We start from the raw sequence: 17,458 nt of genomic DNA, 5'->3' as shown, positions 1-17,458 counted from the left end.
CATGGATTCAGGAAAGGGAAATCATGTTTGACGAATTTACTCCAATTTTTTGAGACCGTGAACGAGCAAATTGATAGTGGGAAGCCGGTGGACATAATATACTTGGACTTCCAGAAAGCGTTCGACAAAGTTCCACACGAAAGACTTCTCAGGAAACTACAAAGCCATGGCATAGAGGGGGATATACAAAGGTGGATAGGCAAATGGCTGGAAAACCGAAAGCAGAGAGTGGGCATAAATGGGAAGTTCTCCGACTGGGAGAAAGTGACTAGTGGTGTACCCCAGGGCTCGGTACTTGGGCCGATCCTTTTTAATATTTATATCAATGACCTGGAGGAAGGAACATCCAGTGAGATCATCAAGTTTGCAGACGATACAAAACTATGCCGGGCGATCAGATCGCAGGATGATAGAGAGAAACTCCAGAGCGACTTGTGTCGGTTAGAAACATGGGCGGAGAAATGGCAGATGAAGTTCAATGTGGAGAAATGCAAGGTAATGCATTTAGGCAATAAAAATAAGGAATACGAGTATACAATGTCAGGTGCAACTCTGGGGAAGAGTGAACAAGAAAAGGACCTGGGTGTACTGATAGATAGGACCCTGAAGCCGTCGGCACAATGCGCGGCAGCGGCAAAGAAGGCAAATAGAATGTTGGGCATGATAAAGAAAGGAATCTCGAGTAGATCGGAGAAAGTTATAATGCCGCTTTATAGGGCAATGGTCAGACCACACTTGGAATACTGCGTCCAACATTGGTCTCCCTACCTAAAGAAGGATATAAAACTGCTGGAGAGGGTGCAGAGACGAGCAACAAAACTGGTGAAGGGTATGGAGAAACTGGAATACGAGGACAGACTTATAACACTAGGATTGTTCTCCCTTGAGTAAAGGAGACTGCGTGGGGATATGATCGAGACCTTCAAAATACTGAAAGGAATCGACAAAATAGAGCAGAGAAGATTATTTACATTGTCCAATTTGACACGGACTAGAGGACATGTAATGAAGCTAAGGGGGGACAGGTTCAGGACTAATGTCAGGAAGTTCTGCTTCACTCAGAGAGTGGTTGACACCTGGAATGCCCTCCCAGAGGAGATTATGACGGAATCGACCGTCCTAGGCTTCAAGAGCAAACTAGATGCATATCTCCTTAAGAGAGGCATATAAGGATATGGTGGACTATAAATTAAGCCAGGTGTACACCTGGCAGGGCCTCCACGTGTGCGGATCGCCGGACTTGATGGACCGAAGGTCTGATCCGGAGAAGGCAGTTCTTATGTTCTTATGTTCTTATGTTCTCTAACCAGCTGGTCACTGCAATTATTTCTGAAGAAACTGAGCCTCAGGGGAAATAGGTCACTTTACAAGATGTGTTGCAAGTTGTAAAGTGAATTGAATCTTCCATGCAAGGAACAATTGTTTCATGTGAGTTTTCTCAGAATGAGGCTTTTAATCTCTCTCAAGTTAAAAATAGTTTGGGTGAGACTGATGTGAATTTTGGGAAGATGAGGAAATCTATAAAGACACTACAGGCTGCTGCTGCTACTTCCTTCGTTAAGGATAGTACTTTGTTACATAATCAATTGGAAGCTATGGAAAATCGATTTCACAGTAGGAATTTGAGATTCTTGAATTTCCCTATGACTCATTATCTGGCTTCTTTGCAACTACTGAAAAAGTAGTTTAAAGATATACTCTTTGTCAGTTGAGAATATATACCATGTGTTAAAGGCTCTAAGGAAACCAAAGAAGAAGGGCAAATGGATCAAATTTCAGCTGATAATTTGGATTTGTCTTAGTTTCTTGAGTCTTTCAAAGAAGTAATCACTAAGTGTGCCACCTTGTTACTAACCTTCTTCTCAGACGTAGAGAAAATTTTGATTTTTAAATTATACTTTCCCAAGAAGCAGGCTCTGTTTTGTGGTCAACCAATTTGTTTATGTATATAATGACTGGGAAGTCAATTCAGAGTGGTTTGCATGAGCTTCTGTAAATGGTGTTACTTGAGCTTCTGTGGAGGTGTTACAATACATGGGCTCTATACAGAGTTACAGGGGCTTCTGTAGCAGTGTTACAATACAGAATTAAGAACAGCATAATTATGGCATAATCAATCACCCTACTTATGTTACCAGCACATCAATCATCCTACTTATATGCATACTATATTCACATCTAATATTAGGTTTACTATTGTAGCTAAGTGTATAATATTAACACACCTTCTAAGGAGTTTGGCCTATTCAACTAAATATAGTCTACAGTATATACATGTATCTGTATTGTGTTTTATTTTATATTTGAAGAATTATCTTCCTCAGTCTAGTTCAGCTTTTGGTCTATATTGAGTTCCTGATTGGGGGGGGAGGGGGGACTAGCCAACTGTCTGCTTTATGTTGTTTTATTGGGTAATGTAGTCTATGAAGAGGATGGTCTTTATCCCTTTCTTGAACTTTCCAGATGTGTCTAGGCAATGGTACAGTAAGTACTTATACAAGAACACCTTACCAGTGTCAGTAGTGTTCAGAACCACAACAGTGTAAAACCCTGGAAAATGGAGGAAGGAAAGTAGGAAAGAACATGAGATCATGTTCACTTTAAAGTATCTTTTGTGTTCGTTCTCTGAGGAAGCCTGATCTGGTGAAACACATCAGAACCTGGAATATTTGGACACCCCAGATGAGTACACAAATTTTTTTGAATTATTTATGCCTTTAAGTATTTGGATTAATCACAACCATTAGAGTGATCAAAGTGCAATAATTGAACATTAAAGGCACATCTTACATGGTTTTACCCTGTTGTGATCTTTACATACCATTTAATTGGTTCTGAGCACTACTGACACTGGTAAGGTGTTCTTCTATAGGTATGTGTGGGTGTTTTTTTGTATTAGTATTTGCTCCAAGTATCACCCTCATGGTAATTCATTCCCAAGTTTTTTATTTTGTTTTGGGAATGGTACAGTAAGGGCAGGGGAACACAGGGTGGTGCCACCTCCTACCCTCTTCTATGTCCTCTACCACTCCTTTCCCATGCCCACTGTGCATGCTTTCCCTTTACCCGTACCTCCTTAGCTTCTCCAGTGCAAGCAGCATCTCCAACCTGCTGCCTGCACTGGTCTCAGCACTCTTTCCGATGTCACTTCCTGATCGGATGTGCTGCTCATGCTGGTGAAGAGTTAGAGGTACAGCGGTAAAGGGGAAGTGCATGCATGGTTTGGAGGAGTGGGCGTGGAAATGAGGAAAAGTGCCAGCACCCCTACCAAGATGGGGCTCAGGATGGTCCACCCTCCCTACCCCTACTTACTATGCCACTGTGGCCAGGCAGACTCAGCTCCATAGGAAGTTAAGGTCTTGGCTTCTCATTTAGAGTCTTTTTTGTTAGATAAACCTGTACTTCAAGAAATTAATTTTATTATTAACAGCTGTGTTAGAGTACAGGGAAATTCCATTGCATTTTAAGAGAATATGCATCTGAGTTGATCATGTAATGTGTTTCTTTGCTTTTCCTTATTTTGGTCTGTTGCATGCAATGATAAATGATATATAAATGTTAAAAAAAAGAAATAAAAAATGTTCCATTGGATTAACTTAATGCATTAAGTTAGTACAATAAAAAAATGTATTAGCTTAACTCCTGTTTTGTTTTATTTCTGTACATTACCTTCAAAAGAGGACCACCACAGATACCAAATAATTTTACTCTAGATAAGCTTAGTACTCAAATAGATATCTATTATGCAACTTATTGATCCAATATTTAGCACTAGGTAGATGAGATTCCTATAAGATTAAGGCCACCTTTTACAAAGTGGTATAGCAAATGCTCCAATGTCCATTCAATTCCTATTTAGTGCTCATGTATGTCCTCAACAGATTTTATTTGTAAGATACTATGATAATATGTTTCATTCTCAGATATGGACACCTGTATAAGATGCCCAGAGGACCAATGGCCCAATCAGAAGAAAGATGCCTGCATCCCGAAAGTAATAATCTTCCTTTCCTATAAAGAGCCTTTTGGGATAGCTTTGACTTTCATCATCATTTTCTTCTTTCTCATCACTGCTCTCATTCTGGCAATCTTTATTAACTGCCGAGACACTCCTATAGTGAAAGCAAACAATCGACATCTCAGTTACCTTCTCCTTATTTCCCTCATGCTCTCCTTCCTCTGTTCTTTGATATTCATTGGCCGTCCGGAAAAGGTGACTTGTATTCTTCAACAGATTGCTTTTGGTATTATTTTCTCCATTTCACTCTCTTCTGTATTGGCAAAAACCATCACCGTAGTCACTGCCTTCCAAGCCACAAAACCAGGAAGCAAACTTGAGACATGGATGGGTTCCAAGGTCTCAAACTCCATAGTTCTTTTCTGTTCTCTTCTTCAGACTCTTGTCTGTCTCATCTGGTTGTTAATTGCTCCTCCATTCCCATATCTCAATATGAGATCAGAAACTGGAACCATACTAATTGAATGTAATGAAGGGTCAAGAGTTGCATTTTATTGTGTTCTGGGTTACCTGGGATTTCTGGCTGCTGTCAGCTTCATCGTAGCTTTCCTAGCAAGAAATCTACCTGACAGTTTCAATGAGGCGAAGTACATCACCTTCAGCATGCTGGTCTTCTGCAGCGTCTGGGTCTCCTTCATCCCTACGTACCTGAGCACCAAAGGCAAGTACATGGTGGTGGTGGAGATATTTGCTATCTTGGCCTCCAGCGCTGGACTTCTGTGTTGTATATTTTTCCCTAAATGCTACATTATTCTGCTGAAGCCTGAAAAGAACAGCAGAAAATACCTAAAGAAAAAATGAAATGAATACATTTGTGCAAATAATGGATTCATTTGTTGTTCTTTTCATTTGTTTGGCATAATCAAAGTGAATGATCTGTACTCTGCCAGGAACACTATCATTGGTCAAGGTTAAGCTACTTTTCACATGTACTTTTATTAGAGCTAAAATGAGATTTTATGTATAATTTTAATGTAAAATTTAAGTAAATATAATGATCATTTCTAAAATCCAAGAATTTTTCAAAATTTGCAAGTATTTATGTGAAAGACCATATACAGTAAACCTTTGAGTAGCGCTTCTAGAATGTCTAATCAATTGCTCATGTGTTCGGCTTAAAGGGAACATAAGTCATAAGAACATAAGAATTGCCGCTGCTGGGTCAGACCAGTGGTCCATTGTGCCCAGCAGTCTGCTCCCACAGCGCCCCTTAGGTCAAAGACGAGTACCCTAACTGAGTCTAGCCTTACCTGCGTATGTTCCGGTTCAACAGGAAGTTATCTAACTTTGTCTTGAATGCCTGGTGGGTGTTTTCCCCTATAACAGCCTCCGGAAGAGCATTCCAGTTTTTCACCACTCTGGGTGAAGAAGAATTTCCTTATGTTTTTTATGGAATCTATCCCCTTTTAATTTTAGAGAGTGCCCTCTCATTCTCCCTACTTTGGAGAGGATGAATAACCTGTCTTTATCTACTAAGTCTATTCCCTTCATTATTTTGAACGTTTCGATCATATCCCCTGTCAGTTTCCTCTTTTCAAGGGAGAAGAGGCCCAGTTTTTCTAATCTTTCACTGTACGACAACTCCTCCAGCCCCTTAACTATTTTAGTCGCTCTTCTCTGGACCCTTTCGAGTAGTACTGTGTCTTTCTTCAAGTACGGCGACCAGTGCTGGACGCAGTATTGCAAGTGGGGGTGTACCATGGCCCGGTACAGAATCATGATAACCTTCTCTGATCTGTTTGTGATCCCCTTCTTAATCATTCCAAGCATTCTGTTCGCCCTTTTTGCCGCCACCTTGCATTACATGGATGGCTTCATTGACTTGTCAACCAGTACTCCCAAGTCTCTTTCCTGGGGGGTCTCTCCGAGTACTGCACCGGATATCCTGTATTTGTGTATAAGATTTTTGTTACTGACATGCATCACCTTACACTTATCCATGTTATACCTCATTTGCCATTTTGCGGCTCATTTCTCGAGCGTGTTTATGTCACATTACAGGTCTTCACAATCCTTCTGCATCTTCACTACTTTGAATATCTTTGTATTGTCTGTAAATTTTATCACCTCACTCGTCGTACCAATTTCCAGGTCATTTATGTTTAAATCATGTTTATTGAGCAACAAAGAGCAATCACATCAACACGTGAATTAGCAATACAAAGAAAGTATAGCACAACCAGGGAAGAGCAGGCTCAAACATTTTGCAATATCAACCTCTAACCCCAAACCCTACCCGCCCCATCCGCCCCCCTTCCAACCACACACCCCAAGGCAAGAGAGAGAGAGAAAAAAAGGGAGATTAGAGGAAAGGGCAAGAACATGAATTACATCATGTGACATGTACAGCAGCTTAAAAGTTCATAAGTCTACTCCTTGCAGCAGGAGAAAAGGAATTCCAGAAGGGCCCCCAGATGCACAGAAACAGCCGGCTTGCTGCAGATTCTAGAGATTTTAAGCTGAATACGCTCCATTTTTAACAAAGTGGTCATATGTTGTCTCCTTAGGTGGAGTTGGTAACCACTGCTCCAGCCAAAGCAACAAAATAGTCTTTTTTCCATGAAGCATCGCCCATTGAAGAAAAGCAGTAGCCCTTCAGAGTAGGAAATTACAGAGAGAAAACATCAAAAAGAACGTTCACCTCCAGCTTTACTCCGCACTGCCAGAGAGAGGAGAGAGTCCGAAATAACTGGTCCAAAAAACATTGCACCAGAGTACACTGCCAGAACATATGTCCCAAAGTAGCTTCCCAGCCTCCACACTTGGGACAGCTGGCGATCATAGCTATTCCAGCTAAATAAGCCCGGCGGGGAGAGATATGTAGATGAAGAACAAATTTATACTGGAGCTCCTAGCTGGCTACATTACTTGTGACCTTGTGAATAGCAAGAACAAAGGATTTGAACATAGCTTCCAACAGCGGAATGGAAAGATCGGACTTCCACGCTGCAGCATAAGCTCTGTACATAAGGGCCGGAGAAGAGTCCAATAGAGCTCTGAGATGGAATTGTAGAGGAACTTTAATTTGAGTCCACAGGGTAAATAAAAATCCCAATTCCTCTTGGACGTCTTCATTCAAATCAGTCCAACAAAGACTCTGAATGTAGTTGCGAAGTTGTAGGTATGGAAAAATATCCCGCGGAGAAAGGGAAAACTCCCGTTATAAATCCGAAAAGGGCATCTTCTTGCCTTCTTCTGTAAGCACATGGAAAAGATAATGGATGCCTTTCTGCACCCAGCATTGGAAGTCCAGAGAAGAGGTACCCACAGGAGAAGCCTTGGCAGAAAAATAATGATGTCTGGAGATCCATCTCCACGTAGCAACGGAAGCAGGTGACACAGCGTGGCAACAGGCGGGGAAGCAATCCCAGCACATGTAGATAATAGCTGACGTGCATAGAGCCCAAAAGGGACAGTTCAAGGCAAGTAGCAGTGAAGTCCTCAGCAGATTGAAACCAATCACTGACATCGCAGAAGCAACAGTAAGGTATTTAACATTTAAAAGGCCCAGGCCCCCCATAGAAACCGGAATACAAAGAGCCGTAAGCCTGCAAAGACCTCTGCAATCTCCGGTCATCTCTAGTCCTCAAAAATAGAGGAAGAATCTGGAAGACATACATCCACTTTGGAGCTAAAAGCATGTTAAACAAATGAATTCTACCAAGCAAGGAAAGAGGGTAGGCTCGCCAAAGATTCAACTTTACAGCAGTGTCTTGCGATAAAGGTTGTACATTAAGACCCTGATTCTGTATAGGACGCCCGAGAGAGGTGTCCTATACAGAATCGGGCCTACACTAACCCCGGTTCTGTAACCGGCGTCCATGTACAGAAGCCGGTTAGAGAATCTGGTTAGATTACACGTGGCCGCTACACTTATCGCGGCAAGGGATAAGTATAGTGGCCACCTGTCTGATCGCCGGCAGGAGGGTGCCAAACCCCTCCTACCAGAACGCCGCCCTCCAAACTCCCAATCACCAGAAGGAGGGTGCTCATCCCCTCCTGTCGGAAAGCCAGACCCCCTCTGGACCCCCCATGCTAAAGACCTCCCCCCATGACTCCCTTAACCTCCCCCCCAACTAACCTTTAAATGTTGGTCAGCTGGACGGGTCTTGCTGCCATCCAGCCGACAGGCCCGCCTCGTGAAATGAGATGGGCCCGCCCCTTCCCGGCCCATCCCCGCTAAGTCTAAGGCCTGATTGGCCCAGGCTCTAGAAGCCTGGACCAATCAGGCCTTAGGCATAGCGGGTCCGCCCATCCCCACTAATCCTAAGGCTTGATTGGCCTAGGTGCCCTCCTGCTGGCGATTGGGAGTTTGGGGGGGTGGCATTCCGGCAGGAGGGGTTCAGCACCCTCCTGCCGGCGATTGGGAGTTTGGGAGGGCGGCATTCTGGCAGGAAGGGTTCGGCATCCTCCTGCCGGTGATCGGACAGGCGGCCGCAGCCGCTCTACTTATTGCGGCAAGGAGATCTCTTGCCGCGATAAGTATAGCGGCCGTGTCTACTTGCAATGTTGGCCAGCATTTTGCTGGCCTACATTTTACATGGTTCAGAGAGTGGCAACTTAATGGCTTGGTTGGACCTGGTATCCAGCGGTCTCCCACTGCGGGTAGCTGCTGTTATAACAACTGCCTATGAATATCTTCAGTTAAGTCGGTTTTTTGATTTGTTGTGGGAGTTGCCTGGGGGAGGTTCTCAGAGTGGCTCCTTTATTGACCTCTCTCATGTTCATTGGTTTGGTGATTTATTTTTCACTATTTTTTGATTTATCACACACAAGGAGGTACCCTATGATGGTGTGTGGGCAGGGACTTGTTGGTTTCTGTCTCATTATGTGAAGAGCTGGAGTTATTCTCCCTTCGCTGCCTCTTTCACACTGAGGGTACTCCATTATTAAATTATATTAGATTCTAGAGTATTCACGCTACTTAGCGTGTGTTCTCTGTTGGTCTGGTCATTAAGTTGCCACTCTCTGAACCATGTGATCTACACTGCCTCTTGGTAGGTTTCTAAGTTTCTTGGGCAGATTTTTGGAGTATTTATATTTGGCCTACATTTTAAGCATCTCTTCCTCTACTAGGGAGATGTGTAGGGCCGTCTAGGTTCGCCGAAGGCCCTTAGGCGAGCTTAGGCATCTTGAGGGCCTCTCTAGGCTCCCGGAGGTGCATTCAATATAGGCGGCCTGCCTGGGGAGCATTTAAAAAAAAAAATGTGCATCCCGATTGGTTGATTAGATAGCTGTAGGATGCTTACAGCTGCCTAAAATCGGGATGGCACTTTTCAGAATCAGGGCCTAAGAGCATACAAACTAGCAAGAGAAGCTGGAATTAAAACCCATAAATATTTGATATGATCGTCTGCCCATTGCAAAGGAAAGGGACTCACCCACTAGGTCCTAACCTCAGCAATCAGCAGAAGAGCCTGAGACTTATGATAGTTTAATGTAAACCCAGAGAAGGCCCCAAAGTGTGATAGTATCTAAAAGAGCAGGTAAAGACTCCTGCGGGTCAGTAAACACAAACAAAAGATCATCAGCATAGGCAAGGACCTTATCATAAGTTTTTTCAGCATCCAGGCTGACCACCATGGAGGGCAGACTGACTACCATGGAGGGCACCTCATGATGTTGACAGTAAGCCATTGCCATAAGTAGTTTTCTGACATTCAAGACTGACTGACAGCCTCGAACAAAGCCCACCTGTTCCTCCCCAATCAAGCCAAGAAGGATTGTGGCCAGCCTGGATGCCAAAATAGTAGAAAACAACTTAAGATCAACATTTATTAATGAAATCGGGCGATAGGCAGTCACAAGTTCAACATCAGCCTGCGGCTCGGGGAGCAAAGTAACTAATGCTGCGTTGGCCTGGCAAGGAAATTCTCCCTCCTGAAAAGCAGTGTCATAGTACGCCAAGAGGGGTTTCACCAAGGGAACCTGTAACATCTTATTGAACTCCCCAGAAAACCCGTCAGGTCCTGAAGCGGAACCCAATTTAAGAGAAATGATGGCTTTTTGGAGTTATTTGGCTATAAAGAGAGAATTCAGAAAGTCCAATTGGGGTTCAGATAATCGAGACAACTGGGAGTGGGACAAGAAATCCCCAAGGGAGGCCTCCAAAGGAGAGGTTCCCTTGTCATATAAGGAGGAGAAGAATTTGACGAACAAGCATGAAATATGATCTGGCTGAGAGTGTAGAGTGCCCGCAGAGTCTTTAATAGCAAAAATATGATTGGACCCCCCCAAGTCTTAACAATAGACGCCAAACAACTTCCCACTTTTGTTACCATAATGAAAGAACTTGCCCTTTCTATACAGCAGCTTGTGCGTGGTACGTTCGTGTATCATAGAGTCCAAGGCCAACTGAGAGGTCAGCAAAATCTCACTGTTAGCCCTAGAAGGGACCCTGATATACGCTGCTTTATGTTTCTTAATTTGTTTCTCCAATCCCAAGATACCAGCTGCCAATCTCTTGTTGCGAGCACTAACATAGGCAATTATATCACCCTGAAGCACCGCCTTCCCCACTGACCAAAATAGAGATGAGTCCATAATATGCTGCAAATTATTATAAGCATAATCCTCCCACCTGTTATGAAGGTAGGTCAAAAAGTGGGGAAATCTCTACCCCCCTGGTGTTGATAATAGTGGGAGGATTCCAATTCAATCCAGACCATGCAATGATCAGACACCTCCATATTAAGAAATGGCTGTGGGGAGTTCCCGTAGTCTCTCGAGATACTACGGGAACTCCCCACAGCCATTTCCTAATGGCTATCTGCACGGGGAAGGAGCGTAGGAAGATCGCTCCTGCTCCGAAAACCAGCTAGACCACCAGGTAAGGCCAGGATGCCGGGGGGAAGACAAAAATATGGGGGTTTTTTTCCCTCCTCCCCCCCAAAAAAAATTGTGATTATGTGAAATCGCAAGTAGGGAAACCGTGAATGGGGAGGGGGAAGTGTATTTGTTACCATATGGATCTTCTCATCTTTGCACACTTCGATTTTCAGCTCTGAAAGAAATTAAAACAAAAAAAAAGAGAAAGACTGCAGATGGTGGATGATGAAATTCGTGTTTGCTTGCTGACTATCGAGCCATGGTTTGAGATAATTTGCACTCTAAAACAAGCACATCCATCACATTGATTAGCAATTCTATTCTATCTACTTTAGTTTCACCATTGTTAGAATTACCTATACATAAGAACATAAGCAATGCCTCTACTGGGTCAGACCCGAGGTCATTCGTGCCCAGCAGTCCGCTCATGTGGCGGCCCAACAGGTCCAGGACCTGTGCAGTAATCCTCTATCTATATCCCTCTATCCCTTTTTCCAGCAGGAAATTGTCCAATCCTTTCTTGAACCCCAGTACCACATTCTGCCCTATTACTCCCTCTGGAAGCGCATTCCAGGTGTCCACCACTCGTTGGGTAAAGAAAAACTTCCTATCATTCATTTTGAATCTGTCCCCTTTTAACTTTTCCAAATGCCCCCTTGTTCTTTTATGCTTTGAAAGTTTGAAGAATCTGTCCCTCTCTACTCTCTCTATGCCCTTCATGATCTTGTAAGTCTCTATCATGTCTCCTCTGAGTCTCCGCTTTTCCAGGGAGAAGAGCCCCAGTTTCTCCAACCTTTCAGTGTATGAAAGGTTTTCCATGCCCTTAATCATTCGTGTCGCTCTCCTCTGGACCCTCTCAAGTATTGCCATATCCTTCTTAAGGTACGGTGACCAATACTGGACACAGTACTCCAGGTGCAGGCGCACCATTGCCCGATACAGCAGCAGGATGACCTCCTTCGTTCTTGTTGTAATACCCTTCTTGATAGTACCCAGCATTCTGTTTGCTTTCTTTGAGGCTGCTGCGCATTGAGCCGTTGGTTTCATTGTTGTATCCACCAACAATCCCAAGTCCTTTTCGAGGTTACTTTCCCCCAGAGCCAACCCCCCATTTTGTAGCTGAACATCGGGTTCTTTTTCCCTATATGCATGACCTTGCATTTCTCTATATTGAAGTTCATCTGCCATTTATTCGCCCACTCCTCCAATGTTGTCAGGTCTCTTTGCAGTTCTTCACATTCCCCTATAGTTTTAACCCTGCTACAGAGTTTAGTGTCATCTGCAAACTTTATAACTTCGCACTTTGTCCCCACTTCCAGGTCAATTGAACAGCAGTGGCCCGAGCACAGACCCCTGTGGGACACCGCTTGTTACCCTTCTCCAGCCCGAGTAGTGGCCCTTCACTGCAACCCTCTGCTTTCTGCCTGCCAATCAGTGTTTAACCCATCTATGTACGTCCCCCACCCCCACCCCGTGGTTCCACAGTTTCTTAAGTAGCCGCTCATGAGGTACCTTGTCAAAGGCTTTTTGGAAGTCGAGATATACGATGTCAGTGGGGTCTCCTTTGTCCATACGGCTGTTTATCCCTTCAAAGAAGTGGAGTAAGTTCGTTTGGCATGATCTTCCTTTGCAGAAGCCATGTTGGCTCGCTTTCATTAGCCCATTTCTTTCTATATGCTCACAGATACTGTCTTTTATCATTGCTTCTACCATCTTGCCCGGCACTGAAGTCAAACTCACCAGTCTGTAGTTTCCTGGATCTCCTCTCGATCCCTTTTTGAAGATTGGTGTGATATTTGCTATTTTCCAATCCTCCGGGATCACCCCTGTTGCCAAAGACAGGTTGCAAATAGTATTTCTGCTATTTTGGTTTTCAGTTCCTTTAATACCCTTTTGTGGATCCCGTCCGGGTCCGGGGGCTTGTCGGTTTTCAATCTGTCTATCTACCGGAGTACATCTTTGAGGCTTACTTCTAATGTCGAAAGCCTTTCCTCTGGGTCTCCGTTAAAGATTTCTTCGGATTCCGGTATATTGGATGTGTCCTCGCTTGTGAAGACTGATGAGAAGAACAGGTTTAATCTGTCAGCCACCTCCTTTTCTCCACTTATCGCTCCTTTTATGTCTCCATCATCTAATGGTCCCACTGGTTCCCTTGCCGGTTGCTTCCCTTTAATATATCTAAAGAAAGATTTGAAATTTCGTGTTTCCTTGGCCAGTCTCTCTTCGTACTCTGTTTTTGCTTTCCTGACCACTCGGTGACACTCTTTTTGATGTTCCCTGTGCTCCTTTCTGTTTTCCTCGGTTTTGTCCTTTTTCCACTTCCGGAAGGATAGTTTCTTGTCCTGTATCGCTGCCCTCACTGCACTGCTTATCCACACTGGGTCTTTTGTTCGATTCTTTTTGCACACTTTTCTAAATCTGGGGATGTACAGGTTCTGTGCTTCCTGTATCGTGTCCTTGAACAGGGACCAAGCTTGCTCCATGGTCTTTGCTTTTCCTGAGCCTTTCCTGAGTTTCTTTCTTACCATTGCTCTCATAGCATCGTAGTTCCCATTCTTGAAGTTGAGCGTTGTTGCTGTGGTTCTCTTCCCTTTTGATGTTCCTACTTCTAGTTTGTACTGGATCATGTTGTGATCACTGTTTCCTAGTGGTCCTATTACTTCCACTTCCTTTCCAGGTCCCCCCAGCCCGTTGAGTAGTAGGTCTAGAGTCGCATTCCCTCTCGTTGGTTCCTTGACGAGCTGTTCCATGAATCAGTCCCGCACAGCCTCTAGGAATTCCATTTCCCTTGCGTTGTTTGAGTTTCCGATATTCCAGTTTATCCCAGGGTAGTTAAAGTCCCCCATTACCATGACATTTCCGTTCTTGCATTCCAGTCTTAGTTCCACTTCTAGCTCTTTGTCTGTTGCTTCTGTTTGTCCAGGTGGACAATAGTACAGTCCCAATTTGACATCAGGTCCATTTCTTCCTGGTAATTTAACCCATAATGATTCCAATCCATCCATTTCTGGTGCCGTATCCATTTTGGTTGAGTGAATGGCGTCCTTTATAAATAGTGCTATTCCTCCACCTTTCTTTTGTGTCCTGTCTTTTCGATAGAGTTTGTACCCTGGCAGTACTGCGTCCCATTTGTTTTCCTCGTTCCACCATATTTCTGTGATTCTGATGACGTCCAGGTCCTCTTTATTGGCCATGATTTCTAGTTCTCCCATTTTGTTCTTCAGGCTCCTTGTATTTGCATACAAGCAGTTCAGGTCCTGGTTTTCTCCTTTCTCTGTTGTTCGTGTCTGTGATTTGTTCCTCTTGTCGTCCCCTTTAAGAGCTGCCAGACCCCGAGCCTTGTTCATTTCTTCTTTCTTCTTTGGCGCATCTTTCTTTGCCTCAGTTTGTTTCCTCAATTCCACCTGTCCCTCTAGCTCTTGCTGTTTCCCCTTGCCTTTGTTCGCCAATTTCTCTTGTTCCACTGGCTCCAGTTGTTTGCCTTTTGTTTCTATCCAGCATTTCTCCTGCTCAGTATCTTCTTTGGATACTCTCACCCGAACCGTCGATGTCCGGTTGACTGTCGGCTTTCTCCCTCTTCTTAGTTTAAAGCCTGTTCTATTCCTCTCTTGACGTTGTTTGCTAGAAGTCTTGTTCCAGCCGTGCTCAGGTGAAGTCTGTCCCTCCTGAAGAGCTTGTTCTTGCCCCAAAAAGTTGTCCAATTTATCACGAAGTAGAATCCCTCTTCTTCGCACCATCTCCGCAGCCATGCGTTAATTGCTTGTAGTTTCACCTGCCTCTTCATGTCTGCCCTTGGTACTGGCAGGATCTCTGAGAATGCTATCTTCTGTGTCCCCAGCTTCAGTTTTCTTCCCAGGATCTTGAACTGTTCAGTTAGTGCAGTCCTGCTGTAGTTTCTTCTGTTGACATCATTTGTCCCAACGTGGATTACCACTGCTGTCTCTTCTGTCTCCGCTCCTTCCAGGATCCTCTCAATTCTGTCAGTGATGTCCTTTGTTCTTGCTCCTGGGAGACAGATCACTAGGTCTTCTCTCCCTCCTTCTACGTGGCTGTCCACTTCTCTCAGGATTGAGTCTCCTACTATGATTGCCGATCTCCCATTTTTCAGCTTCCTCGCTGGTCGCAAATCCGTATCCTCGGTGTGATTTCTTGCTTCCCCTTCAAGGCTCCGGTGAGACCTGGCCTCCTCTTCCTGCCCGATGTTTCCACAAGTTCCTTCATCCATGATGTCTGTTGGTTCCTGTCTTCTGTTCCGCGTGGACTTGGCTTCCTCATTCCAGCGCTGCCGCTGATCTTGTTCCTCCACCCTGCTGTAGGCCTCCTCGATGAACCTCTCGAGCTCCCTTACTTGTTGCTCGATATGGTTCTCTCTTGCAGGGTCTTCATCTATGCTGAGGGGGGCTTCCAGAAAGTGAAATCCTTCTAGTTCCTGGATCCTGCACAGCTTAAAGAACTTGAAATAAATAACTCTCAAATTTAATTTTTTGTTGGTTTTGCAATTTTACAATTTCAATTATAGGGCTCCTTTTACTAAGCTGCGTTAGCGTTTTTTAGCGCACGCAGCATTTTAGCACGTGCTAAACCCGAGCTACGTGGCTAGAGCTAATGCCAGCTCAATGCTGGTGTTAAGGTCTAGCGCACGGCAATTTAGCGTGCACTATTCCACGCGTTAAAGCCCTAATGTGGCTTAGTAAAAGGAGCCCATAATGTGCCACAAAAAAACATTTGCTCTGTTTAGTATGCCAGAGCCATAAAAGTTTGAGAGACACTGCTAGAGTCTTCAAACTAGAAAATAAAGCAGTATTAAAGATGCCAAGGTCAGAGAGACATTGAAGGAGAATGGAATGATTTACCAGGACAAATGCAGTTAAGAGGTCTAAGGACAGAATGATAATTATTTAATCATGATCTTGATAGTGGAAAACAATCATTTTTAGCCCATAAAGAGCCGTGTCAGAACCTAACGGATGTAGCGGTATATAAGAAATAAATTACATTACATTGTGAATTTTGGTTATATTTTATTACTAGACAGCTGGTGCTGTTGAAAATTATTGTCACTTCTGATTATTGAGTTTTAGTGGAAAACAAAATACATTTCTTAAGCACAACCCTCACATATTGACCTCCAACCCAAGCAAGCACTTCAAGTGGTGGGGCTCAGACAGAATGGGTACATCCCCAACTTCTCATTTACCCTGCAAAAGGACATCTGGGTCTACTTGATGGAATTGGTGGTGGTTATTAGTATGGGAAGGAGAAATGCCCACTCACTTCTGTCCTTATCAGCTCCCAAAACTAAAATGGTGCTTGTGTCCCCTAGAGGTATTCCCATGACACAACCCCTAGGAGTCATGTTTCAAAATAAGAGCTTGTTTCCTTTAAAACCGGTACCCCTTACAACCATCACTAGGGGTTCTTGAGGGGAAGCCACCTCCAGCTGATCTCTGCAACTAGATAAACTATACTGATTGTGAAGTCATTTGGGGAAGTCTTGTGAAGAGGGGACACATTGGAAGAAAATGTGATTTGGGGGAGGGCCTTATTTTACTGATACATTTATCTGGTACTGATCACTGAATAATGCAGCCTAGAAGCATTGGTCTATCATTCTCATCTGTTTCTGATATCACCAGCTATCTTAGACTACTGTGTTATTACTGTTATTACACAGTGTCCTGCACAAGCATTCCTACCAAAATTAATATATGTTAAAGACGACATAAGATCTATAAGATTATATTTAAAAGAAATAACTATAATTCATGGTAAATATAGATGTCAGGAGCAGATATCCCTTAAGGTTGAACCCCTGAGCAATGGGCCTCAACAGAGACCACATGGTATCATCAAAACTATTGGAGCTCAAGTAGAAATAGACCGTTCACCTCAGCAAAAGCTTTACAATTTTATTCTCTTCCCTCATTCTTCTTGAGTATAAAGGCAGAGGCCTGCTTAAAATTTTCTGCCTCCCATTCAAATATTCTCTTTGATACAACTATCAAAAACTATTATTCAACTCCACAATACCCAGTATAACAACTGGAGTGGGCAGAGGGAGCAGTATCACAGGAGAAGCGGTATCACAGTTTCACAGTGATAAAGATGGAAGGTCGTCTGGCTCTGATTTTATTCATCTTCTGTACCATCCTGTGGAAGATGGCTGAATGTCAGTGCACACTTAGAAACTACTTATCAATACAACTGCAACCAGGATATCATAGGGATGGGGACATCATGATTGGGGGACTTGTATCTTTAGAAAACTTTTATCCACTTGATCATCCATCCTTTACAACTGTTCCCTCATTTGAAGGACAAGCGTAGTAAGTAACTTCATGATTTAGTTCCTGAGACATGCTTATGGTTTTATTTTGATTGTCTGTATGAACTGCAAACATAACTGTGGATTTCCTTTTTTTTTCTATCATATAAGGTGTGGGTTTTATGCACACAGCCTTTCATTGAACCCTCACAAAAGTCATTTCCCATTCCCAAATTCTGCTTGTCACTGAATTTCTTGTGTTACATTTAGCTTCATTTTGTCAGCCATTGTTTTTTTTTTTACACAAAGAGTGGTAGATGTGTAGGACAGTCTCTCAGAGGAAGTGG

The 17,458-nt window shown here is 43.6% G+C and overlaps 2 protein-coding genes across 2 annotated transcripts in view; both read left to right on the top strand.

Annotated features, from left to right (window-relative positions):
• LOC117346239 (vomeronasal type-2 receptor 26-like) overlaps positions 1-4,819 on the top strand; it is a 35,947-nt gene extending 31,128 nt beyond the window's left edge. Inside the window, exon 6 of the mRNA XM_033915644.1 lies at positions 3,924-4,819. Coding sequence (XP_033771535.1) covers positions 3,924-4,819 — 896 coding nt within the window. The remainder of the gene's footprint in view (positions 1-3,923) is intronic.
• A 12,186-nt stretch (positions 4,820-17,005) lies between these two features.
• Positions 17,006-17,458, top strand: part of LOC117346238 (vomeronasal type-2 receptor 26-like) — a 32,312-nt gene continuing 31,859 nt past the window's right edge. The window contains exon 1 of the mRNA XM_033915643.1: positions 17,006-17,172. Coding sequence (XP_033771534.1) covers positions 17,006-17,172 — 167 coding nt within the window. The remainder of the gene's footprint in view (positions 17,173-17,458) is intronic.

This window comes from Geotrypetes seraphini, chromosome 12 (genome assembly GCF_902459505.1).
Source record: "Geotrypetes seraphini chromosome 12, aGeoSer1.1, whole genome shotgun sequence".
Classification (NCBI taxonomy): domain Eukaryota; kingdom Metazoa; phylum Chordata; class Amphibia; order Gymnophiona; family Dermophiidae; genus Geotrypetes; species Geotrypetes seraphini.
This window is presented reverse-complemented; position numbering and strand designations above follow the sequence as displayed.